Genomic DNA, 12,103 nt, shown 5'->3' on the forward strand with positions numbered 1-12,103 from the left:
AACATCCCTAAAAATAAATACATAGATTTAAAAGGAGTCAAGTTTGACTTTATAAACTTACAAGGGCAGAATGGAGTACAATAAAGCTATAAGCAATGGAACTGAAAAGCTCTGGTGCAGATTTACGGATTGACGTACAAGGTCATTTCACATGCAGATAATGACAAATGCTGGTATTTCAATCAAAAATGCAACAGTTATACAGAGTTCTGGTGGGACCATACTCAGAATGGGGCACCTCAAGAGTCTGAACACCCACACTCAACTTATCAAGAACATCTCATTCCCCTCTGCCGTCAGATTTCTGAACGGTCCATGAACCCATGAAGACTACCTTGTTATTCACCTTTTGCACTATTCTTTTTTTTTTCAAAGTTCAGAGTCAGTTTATTATCAAAGTACATGTAGGTCACCATGTACGACCCTGAGATTCTTTCTCTTGCGGGCATACCCAATAAATCCATAATAGAATAATAACCTTAATGGAATCGATGAAAGACCGCGCCAACTTGCGGATTCAACCAGTGTGCTAAAGACACTTTGTGTTTTGCACTGCAGTGCTGCCACAAGACCACAAATTTCACAACATACACTCATTTGGTATATCTGTACACCAACTTGTTGTTCTCGCCAACCTCAAGACCAGAAAACTTAAGAAATTATTCTTCACAAGGCCAGCGTTTATTTCCTAGACCCAATTGCACTTGAACAACTGCTGGTGAACTGCCCCCCCCCCCCGAACTGCCAGAAGTTTTAATTGTGAGGATGTAACAGCATTGAGATTACTGGCTATGGTGTTTTAGTGGTATGTCAAGGTTCACATTATGATGAGTGTGCTGACTTTTCACATCGGTGACTAAACAAGTAGAAACTTGGACTGTTATGATGCATGGTTATTTGAGTTACTGTCACCTTCCTGTCAGCTTGAACCAGTCTGGCCGTTCTCTCATTAACGAGGCATTCTCGCCCACAGAACTACCACTCACTGGACTTTTTTGGGGGATTTTCTTGCACAATTCTCTGTGAACTCCGGAGACTGTTGTGCGTAAAACCCCAGGGAGATCAGTTTCTGAGAGAGCCTCAAACCACCCCATCTGGCGCCAACAATCATTCTGTGGTCAAAGTCATATAGATCCCAATTCTTCCCCATTCTGATGTTTGGTCTAAACAACTGAACCTCTTGACCATGTCTGCGTGCTTTTATGTGTCGAGTTGCTACCACATGATTGGCTGATTAGATATTTGCAATAATTAGCAGGTCTCCCGAAAAAGTTGCCACCCCCATTAGTACATCCATCCATTTTGCCTCAAGCACTCCTGAAGGGAGTGAATTCCACCACGTTCTCTTCACACTGTGAATAGCATGTTCTCCCAACCCTAACAACATACAAAATGCTGGAGGATCTCAGCAGGCCAAGCAGCGTCTATGGGGGAAAAAAAATACAGACGACGTTTTGGGCTGAGACCCTTCATTAGGACAGGAGAAAATTGGATTTCCAGCAACTGCAGATTTTCTCTTATTTGTGGTTCTCCTGAGATCTTATTAGTGATCAGTATATTTATGAGGTCTTACTTTTCAATCATCTTTTTCCACACTGATCGAAGTTTTCATAAGTTCATGTTCATTGACATTTAACCGGACACATGTATGCCACCAGATAAAACAACGTTCCTCCGGACCAAGGTGCACAACACAGTACGTTTAAATGGCACAGAGCATATAAAGTAATATTACCACAAGTAACATATTACAAAAGCATAAAGCGCTTTTACAACTCAAGTCAAAAAGTAAACAGAGTATAACGCGACTTGTGCTTCATACGTCATGAGACCTGGATGATGGCAGGGAGTTCAGTCGTCTCATAGCCAGGGGGAAGAAGCCGTTTGCCATCCGAACAATCCTTGTCCCAATGTCACAATACCTCCTGCCTGATGGTTAGAGGGTGAAAAAATCTGGGAGGGATGGAAGGAATCCTTGACAACACGAAGGGCTCTGCATTTGCAGCACTCTTGATGAATATCGTGGGTGAAGAAAGACCCCAGTGCAGTCCCCTGAATTGTTTGTAAGGCCTTGCAGTCAGATGCCTTGCAATTCCCATGCTAGATGGTCAGGGCATCTGAATCAGATGATTTATTTTTACTATCTAAAATGAGACATACAGGTTCAACTTGCTTTCCTGTGTGTATCTGACAGTAAAGCCATTCATCAAAATACTTTTATGTTTGTTCAGTGTCCCAGTCTAGAGATCAGAAATATAAATGCGAAATGTAGTCACAAGGATGCTACCCAAAAGTCACGATAACCTTAAGATCATAAGATGTAGGAGCAGAATTAGGCCATTTGGCACTCGTCTGCTCCACCTTAAAACCTCTGGTTTCCGTGTGTTTCACTATTTATGTGTGTATTGGGAGAGGAGCCTCCCTTCTCAAAGAGTGTAGTGGATTTGCAATTTTCAAGTCCTGTGGAACCATTCCTGACTAATGATTCCTGATCATTACTAGTACCACCACAATCTCTTCAGCTACTTACTTCGGAATGCTGGGGTGTAGTCCGACTGGCCCGGGTGACTTACCTACCTTCAGACCTTTCAGCTTCCCAAGCACCTTCTCCTTAGTAATATCGACTACACCCACTTCTACCCCGCCCCCCCCCTCTACAATTTCTGGCATACTGCTAGTGACTTCCACAGTGAAGACTGACGCAAAATACTCAATACGTCTGTCTATTATTTCTTTGTTTCCCATTACTAGTTCTCCAGAGTCATTTTCCAGCAGTCCAATTATCCACTATAGCCTCTTTTATTTAACTCTTTTTATCTGAAAATTCTTTGGTACCCTCTTTGGTAAGGCTTCATGTTTCATCTTGTCTCGAGCAGCAGCAAGGTTGCAGGCGTACAAGGGGCTATTGAGGGCAGAAGGTCAGTAAGAAGGATAGTGGATGTTGTTAGTAAAGGTACTTGTGAACTTTCCGTGCCTCCCCTGCTCTGCAGCAGTGCTGTAGGAGGCTCCCTATTTGACTAGTCAATCAAGTCATGCCAGGTTTCAGGCTGTGGCTGACGCCCACACAGCTGTTTACTGCCTCACAGCCTCGACGGTTATCTTTAGTCAAGTCGCACTGATTTCCGTGTGACTCATCGTGAAAGTGCTGATCCACCTCCCAGTCATGATGCCCTTGATTTCTGACTCAGCCAGCTGTGTATTCTTGCTCATTGGCTTTACTTCACCTGGTTTGTCCGTGCAGAATGAGCTGTGATTTTAGGGTGGCCTGTTCTTCGGGGGGCTAAAAATTTTGCAGACTTGCCTCGCTGCTTCCTTGCCCCAGAATACTTGAACTGGACCAGGTTACTTTCCCAATAAAATTGTGCAAAGAGCAGTGGTAGCTGGCAGGGTTGAGGTGCATCTCTACCAAAGGAGGTGTAAGGCGCTCCTTCCCTCCGCTGGCCTGCAGGTCACCCTTGAACAATTGTAGCACCTCGCTAGCCGCCCAATAGGAGTCATGAGGAAAGCATAGAAGGCTAAGGAAAGTCCATCTCCCACCCCCCCCTCCTCATCACATTCTACAGGGGTTATATTGAGAGTATCCTGAGCAGCTGCATCACTGCCTGGTTCAGAAATTGCATCATCTCGGATCATCGGGGTCTCTCTTCCCGCCATCACGGACATTTACACTACACACTGCATCCGCAAAGCAAACAGCATTATGAAGGACCCTACGCACCCCTCAAACAAACTCTTCTCCTTCCTGCCGCCTGGGAAAAGGCACCGAAGCATTCGGGCTCTCACGACTAGCCTATGTAACAGTTTCTTCCCCCAAGCTAACAGACTCCTCAATACCCACAGCCTGGACTGACACCTTACTGCCCTATTGTCTTTATTTATTGTAATGCCTGCACTGTTTTGTGCACTTTATGCAGTCCTGGGTAGGTCTGTAGTCTAGTTTTTTTTTTCTGTATTGTATTTTATGTAGTTCAGTTTAGTTTTTGTACTGTGTCATGTAACACCATGGTCCTGAAACAACATTCTCATTTTTACTGTGTACTGTACCAGCAGTTATGGTCGAAGTGATAATAAAAGTGACTTGACTTGAGAAGCCAAGGGAGCAGATGGTGGATGGCCATATCGCAAGTCCTGGTTATGTGACCACTGACGCTGGAGAGAGGGTCTCTGAAGAGTGTTGGTAACGGATTGTAAGATGAAGAAGCCAATGGCGAACCACTTCTGTAGGCAAATTTGCTGAGGGCAATCATGGTCACGGATAAGACCATGATCGCCCAAGTCATATGACGTGGCACATAACGAGTAGTGGACACAGCCCGGTCCATCACACACCCAAACAACCTCACAACAATTGGCAGAATCTGCAGGAGGTACTGCTTCCAGAAGCCACCTACCATTAGGAACCCATACTACCCCGGTCACGCCCTCTTCTTGCTACCACTGTCAGGCAGGTACTACAGAAGCCTGAAGTCCCATACTACCAGGTTCAAGAACAGCAACTTTCCTACAACCTTCAGGTCCTTGGACCAACCTGCACAACACTAACACTCCCTCAGCAATGGAACAATGAGCCCTCTTGCATTTCCACAGCGACCTTAGAGTTTTTACTCTCTCTGTTTAGGCTGAGCCTCGTGTCTGTGTCGCTGAAGGCAAGTACCGGAACCTCACTGTACTTGTGCGCGGGACAATAAACTCAACCTGACCCCGTGTGCAGCGAGGCTGAGGAAGCTCTGTCTGGTGACTTTTATTTCTTTTTATTTCTGTCTGGCGTGTCTGGTGACTTTTATTTCTCCGTCCACTTTGCACGTTGCAGCTAATAACGTGACGCTGAGTGTATGTTCATGGTCTTCTACTGCCATGGCCCATCCTCTTCAAGGTTCAACGTGCTGTGCATTCAGAGATGTTCTTCTGCACACCGCTGTTGTATCACGTGGTTATACGAGTTACCGTCACCTGCCTGTCTGCTTGGATGCCTGGCCATTCTTCACTGACGCTTCTCATTAACAAGGTTTTCTCGCACACAGAACTGCCGCTCGGTTTTTGTTCGTACTATTCTCTGTAACTCTAGAAACTTTTGTGCAGGGAAATCCCGGGAGGATAACCATTTCTGAGCTACTCTAACCAGCATCAACAGTAATTTCATGGTCAAAGTCACTTGGATCACATTTCTTTCCCCAATTTTGATGTTTGGTCTGAACAACAACCAAACCTCTTGACCATGTCTGTATGCTTTTATGCATTGAGTTGCTGCCACGTGAATATATTTTTGTACTAACAAGAAGGTGTACCTAATAAAGCAGCTACTGAGTGTATGTAAAGCATTACTTAAGGCAATGGGCATCCAACAACACCTTGTTTTGCCACTACCCAAGTAAAGCACATGATAAGATATTGGCAGTGCCCTTGGAGAACAAATCAGGATCAGGATTATTGTCACTGACATATCTAGGTGCTCCTACAGTCCAAACACATGCCGGTTAGTAGGATAATTGTTCATTGCAAGTTACCCTGTGATTAGGCTAGTGTTAAATCGATGGGTTGCTGGGTGATACAGCTCATTAGGCCAGAAGAACCTGTTCGGCTGCTGTATCTCTGAATAATAGATAAATAAACAAGTGTTCTGGAGTTTGTTGTTTAGTGACAGAGTGCAGCATATAAAAAGAAATACAGTATGTTATAATGACTCATGGTTTCCTCAAGGGAAAATCTTGCCTGATAAATCTGCTGGAATTCTTTGAAGAAGTAACAGGCGGGACAGACAAAGGAGAATCAGATGATGTTGTGTACTTGGGTTTTCAGAGAGCCTTTGACAAGGTCCCACACATGAGGCTGCTTATAAATTATGAGCCCATGGTATTACAGGAAGGATTCTAGCATGGATAAAGCAGTGGGTGATTGGCAGGAGGCAAAGGGTGGGAATGCCAGTGACCAGTGGTGTTCCACAGGGGTTTGTGTTGGGACCAATTTTTTTTTTGTGTTCTGTGTCAGTGATTTGGATGATGGAATCGATGGCTTTGTTGCTAAGTTTGCAGACGACACAAGGATAGGTGAAGGGGCAGCTTGGTATTGACAGAAGCTGCGAGGTTGGAGTGACAAAGGGCTGATGAGGATGGAATTTGATCAAAGACCGTATAGCATGGAATAAAGGGAGGGAGTGGGGAGGACTGTGCAGATAGGCAGGAAGACTGAGTGGGAAAGGAGAATGTGTTTCTTGGAATTGCTTTAATAATTTAGTTTGTTTTTGTTCATGTGAATCACTGCACAGTGATTGACTTGAGTAATAATTAAAAATTTGCATGTGAGTTCTACACAACTTGTGACTGTGACAGTGTACAAGTAGCTGAATGGGAGCAGAATAACCATGAAAATCTCAGTTGCAAAATGTTACTCTCAGAATCCATGTTGAATCAGAACCTTTACACCTGCTTATTAATGCAAATATTTGATCAGCCAATCATGTGACAGCAACTCAATGCATAAAAGCACGCAGACATGGTCAAGAGGTTCGGTTGTTGTTCAGACCGAACATCAGAATGGGGAAGAAATGTGACCTAAGTGACTTTGACCGTGGAATGACTGTTGGTGCCAGACGGGGTGGTTTGAGTATCTCAGAAACTGATGATTTTGTGGGATTTTCATGCACAACAGTCTCTAGAGTTTATAGAGAATAGTGTTGGGGGGAAATTTAAACAGCCAGTGAGCTGCAGTTCTGTGGGTGAAAATACGCAAGGTCAGAGGAGAATGGTCAGATTGGTTCAGGCTTACAGCAGTAATGTGTAGAAGAGCATCACTGAATGCGTAACATGTCGCATCTTGAAGTGAATGGACTACAGGAGGTATCTAATAAAGTGGCCACTGGGTGTATTTGCTGAGGAATCAACTGTGGGGATGTAGCTTTAAAAAAAAAGGTCACGGTTCCTTATCGTGCTCTCAGTGAGTAGGGAAGCGGTTGACTCAGCTGAATTTTGAGCCCAGCTCACGTTTCACTGTCAGGAAAACAGCTGGCTCCACGAATGGAGAAATTACAACCCTCCTCATCCAGTCCCAGTGTTACGATAATGAGGTGAATTACTGTGTTTCTCTGGTTGTATAGGGTTAAAGTCACATTCCAGACCTCAGAACATCACCCATGTCAGACCCAGTTACTGAGGGAGTACTGTAGGCTGACCCTGTGCTATTTGGTAGATGAAACACAGTTCTGAGGCAACTAGTTTCTTGGCCAATTTTTTTTTAACCCCTTATTCAACCGTTTTACCACATTATTTGTTTCTTCTAGTCTGTGGAAGAAGCTGGCGGCAAGTTTGACTGCCAGGTTTCCTACTTTACAGGAGCCACTACACTTCGAAAGGTAATGAAAATCATGAGACGAGTGTGCCAGGCTGCCCTGAGAGATTGGCATTACGTTGGCCGCATAATTTAAAGTTTTTCTGTTAAAATTCAGGAGCTCAGCTAAGGTGATTTTAAAAACTCAAGGTGCCAGAAACAGTTACCAAGTCGAGGAGCTTCTGTGGGAAGACAAACAGAGCAACGCACACAAAACGCTCGAGGAACTCGCAAGTCAGGCGGCATCTACGGAGAGGAATAAAGAACCGATGTTTTGGGCCGGGACCATGACCAGACGAAACGTTGACCATTTATTCCCCTCCAAAGATGCTGCCTGTCTTGCTGAGTTCCTCCAGCATTTAATGTGCATTCAAGATTTCCAGCATCTGCAGAATGTCTCATGTTTAGAACATTAACAGCATCTTCCACCCCACATCGTCCTTGCCAAACATAATGCCTATCCACATTAATCAAGTTAGCCTACATTAGTGAAGTATCTCTCTGCACCTGTCCTTTCTAAGTACATCTAAACATGCCTGTATTTTCCTCTACCAGATCCTCTGGCGGTTCCTTCCAGATAATACCATCCTGTGTCTGGAAAAGCAAACTCCCTCAGATCTCCTTTAGATTTCTCACCTCTCACATTAAACCTGCACCTTCCGGTTTTCTCCCCCCTTCAGGCTGGGTGAGACTAGAACTAGAGGTCATAGGTTTAATGTAAATATTTGAGGGGAAACTTCTTCACTCAGAGATGTGAGTGTAGAACGAGCTGTCAGAGGTGAATAGGCAGCAGGTTTATCACTGACGTATGAGAGTTCAATTGTAATAATTAAGGAAAGTTTGGATAGTACATGGATGTGGAGTGCTGTGGTCTGGATGGATGAAGATGGCACTGGGAAAAAGATCGGATCAGCATGTGTTAGATGGGCCGAAGAGCCTATCTCTATGCTGTAGTACTCTCTTAACTCTAATTCAGTGGAGATACAAGAGACTGTAAATGTTTCAATCTGGAACAATGCACAAAAAGCTGGAGGAAATCAGCAGGTCAGTCGCCCACAGAGAGATCAGAATCACAATGGTTATCACTGACAAATGTTGTAAAAATGTGATGTTTTGTGGCAGCAGGAAAGTGCAAGGCATAAACAATTACTATAATTTACAACGGTAAATAGTGCAATTGAGGAAGAGTGAGGTTGTGTTCATGGGGTCGTGCGTTCAGAAATCTGACAGAGGGGAAGAAGATGTCGGGCAGCACGGGAGCGTAGTGGTTAGAACACTTTACAGTACCAGCAACCCGGGTTCAATTCCCGCTGCTGTCCGTAAGGAGTTTGAACGTTCTCCCAGTGACCGCATAGGTTTCCTCTGGGAGCTCCAGGTCCCTCCCACAATCTGAAGACATACTGGTTAGCGGGCTAATTGGTCATTGTAAATTATCCCGTGATTAGGCTGGGATTAAATCGGGGATGACTGGTTGGCGTGGTCTGTGCTGTATCTCAATAAATAAATTTCCCTAAAATATCGAGGGCGGCTCCTATATCTTCTGGAAGAGAACATGTTCCGAATGGTGAGGGTCCTTATTGAAGGGTGTCGACTGTCTGTTTCCTCTCCATAGTTGCAGCCTGACGTGCTGAGTTCCCCCAGGCTTGTTTTTTTAGTGTGGGTTGTTCTCTGTTTTTGACTCTATCTGTTGATGAAAAGGTTAATGGATGTTCCTCCATTTGTTGATGAACGGTTTAATGGAGGCTCCTCTGTTTGCTGATGAAAGGTTTAATGGAGGCTCCTCTGTTTGCTGATGAAAGGTTTAATGGAGGCTCCTCTGTTTGCTGATGAAAGGTTTAATGGAGACTCCTCTGCTGATGAAAGGTTTAATGGAGGTTCCCCTGTTTGATGATGAAAGGTTTAATGGAGGTTCCCCTGTTTGATGATGAAAGGTTTAATGGAGGTTTTTCTGTTTGTTGACAGTACGCGTCGACAGGGTGCCTGCTGACCCTACACCACACCGAGAAGCCAGACCACGAAGATGCCTGCGAGTTCCGGCCGTACTCCTGCCCGTGTCCCGGCGCCTCCTGCAAGTGGCAGGGCTCGCTGGAGCAGGTGATGTCTCACCTGGTGCACGTGCACAAGAGCATCACCACCCTGCAGGGGGAGGACATCGTGTTCCTGGCCACGGACATCAACCTGCCCGGCGCGGTCGACTGGGTCATGATGCAGTCCTGCTTCGGCCGCCACTTCATGCTGGTGCTGGAGAAGCAGGAGAAGTACGAGGGCCACCAGCAGTTCTTCGCTGTCGTGTTGCTGATCGGCGCCCGCAAGCAGGCCGAGAACTTTGCCTACCGGCTCGAGCTGAACGGCAATCGCCGCCGCCTGACCTGGGAGGCCACCCCCCGCTCTATTCACGACGGCGTGGCCACAGCCATCCTCAACAGCGACTGCCTGGTCTTCGACGCGGCCATTGCTCACCTCTTTGCCGACAATGGTAACCTGGGGATTAACGTCACCATATCGACCTGCTGCTCGTGATAGCTAACTGGTGACAGTGTTTGGGGTTACCTGTCTGGGGTAACGCCTCATTGCTAAGTTTTTTTTTTGTCTATCTTGTAGATTAGACATAAAATCATTGTGGAGCTTAACTGACTGTGCCAATTTATTTAAATTATGTTGCCATAATAGCTTTTTTAAATAAATATATATTTCAGAAAGGTTGATTTCTAAATTTATTTTCCCAACATGTTCCTAATATTTATAACTTTTTGATCTGGGTTAATATTTCAAGTTCATGGTCGTTTCACTCTACATGTATACAACCAAACGAAAGAATGTTCCTTCAGATCACGGTGCACCCACACTATGTATACAACACACAGCAAAATATTATCACAAATAAGTTAACAAAATGTAATTCAAAATGTGTATGAAGTGCACGGCTGCAGGTAAGCAGTACAGTAACAGTAAACAGCTCATTGTCCTAGTGACGAGACCTCAGTAGTGGCAGGATATTCGTTAGTCTCGCAGCCTGAGGGAAGAAGCTGTTACCCGGTCTGCTTGCCCTGGGGCTCCTGTACCTCCTTCCCAGTGATAGTTGGTCAAAGAGATTGTGGGATGTGGAATCACTGGAACAGAATTAGGCCATTCAGCCCATCGAGTCTGCTCCACCATTCCATCGTGGCTGATTCTGGATCCCACTCAACCCCATACATCTGCCTTTTCGCCATATCCTTTGATGCCCTGACCAATCAGGAAACGATCAACTTCCACCTTAAATATATGCACAGACTTGGCCTCCGCTGCAGTCTGTGGCAGAGCATTCCACAGCTTCACTACTCAGCGGGAGTAAGGATCCTCAACAATGCTTTGGGCCCTTCGTATACAATGCTCCCAGTAAATGTCATGAATTGGGGGGGGGGGGGGGGGTGGAGGGAATCCCCAGTGATCCTCTCAGCAGTATTTACTGTCCTCTGCAGGGTCTTGCAGCTTCCGTACCACACAATGATGCAGCCAAGAGAGATCATTCTGGACAGTGCTCCTATAGGAATTTTTTAGAATGGGGGCAGGGTTAATCTGACCTGCGCTTTTTACTGAAAGGTAAAAGTCCTCACAACATGCTTTAATGCGAGAAGGCTTAAGCCCCTCGCAGTACTTGTGAGAAAGCTTTCATTTAAGTGGCACAGTAGCATAGCGATTAGCATGATGCTTTACAGCACCAATAAGTTGAGGTTCAAGTCCCACTGCTGTCTATAAACAGCTTGCACATTCTCCTCGTGGGTTTCCTCCGGGTGACCTGGTTTCCTCCCACATTCCAAAGATGTACAGTTCGGGTGAGGGTCATGCTACGTTGGCACCAGAGCATGGTGACCCTGGAGGGCTCCCACCACCCCACCCCACCCCAGCACCTCCTCAGACTGTGTCGGTTATCGACACATTTCACTGTGTACGTGTGAGAAATAAAGCAAACCTTTCAGCAGCAATTCACTCATCAAAATCAACAAAGCAAATGTGGCATCAGAGTTTCAGCCCGCCCCAAAGCCATAAATTTCAGCATGAAACATTACTTTTGAGCCGGTGCACCTGCCTATCACATCACTTACCAAAACCAACTGGTGACCAGCCCCAGTTCTTTGTGCTACCCCCCCCCCCCCCAAAACGAGCCCATCCCGCCGGCCTGCGTTTGACCCATCTCCTCCCTTCTCACTACTACTGTCAGGCGGGAGTCTTGGGTCCCACACTGTCAGGTTCAGGAGCAGCTTTTGGCCCATAGTCGTCGGTCTCCTGGACCAGCTTCTCTCACCACAGTGCTGAACTGACCCCACAGCCTGTGGACTGACTTTCGAGGATTCTGCAGCTCAACTTGAATGTATTATTTGTGTACTATTTTATATATTTTTTCACGAGTTGCCCTCTTTTGTGCACTGGATGTGTGTTGGTCTTTGTTATGTGTGTGTGTGTGTTTTTTGTGGATTCTATAGTGTTTCGTGGGTGCCTGTAAGAAGATGAAGGTTGGATATGGTATACATACTTAGATAATAAATTTATTTTGGACCTCCCCACACCCACCCCTCTTAATTCAGCTGTATTTCCATTGGTTGGACGTGGTTATCAAGGATAGAGACATTTACTGTGCACTAATCTGCACTTGAGCCAAATGACTTGCAAAGACATGTTAAAGGAGCCAGCCATGTGAGTCATAGCCCAGACACGGGAGGCAGATTTCCAGCCCTAAAGGACATTAGGGAACCAGACTAGATTTCACAACAATCCAGTAGTTTTACAGTCACCCGCAGATGGG

At 45.5% G+C, this 12,103-nt stretch overlaps 1 protein-coding gene across 1 annotated transcript in view; it reads left to right on the forward strand.

Annotated features, from left to right (window-relative positions):
• The window catches only part of LOC132406878 (E3 ubiquitin-protein ligase SIAH1-like), a 32,473-nt gene extending 22,454 nt beyond the window's left edge, over positions 1-10,019 (forward strand). Inside the window, exon 2 of the mRNA XM_059992973.1 lies at positions 9,283-10,019. Coding sequence (XP_059848956.1) covers positions 9,283-9,840 — 558 coding nt within the window. The 3' untranslated portion in view covers positions 9,841-10,019. The remainder of the gene's footprint in view (positions 1-9,282) is intronic.
• The last annotated feature ends 2,084 nt before the right edge of the window (positions 10,020-12,103 follow it).

The sequence above is a fragment of the Hypanus sabinus genome, chromosome 2 (assembly GCF_030144855.1).
Source record: "Hypanus sabinus isolate sHypSab1 chromosome 2, sHypSab1.hap1, whole genome shotgun sequence".
Lineage (NCBI taxonomy): Eukaryota > Metazoa > Chordata > Chondrichthyes > Myliobatiformes > Dasyatidae > Hypanus > Hypanus sabinus.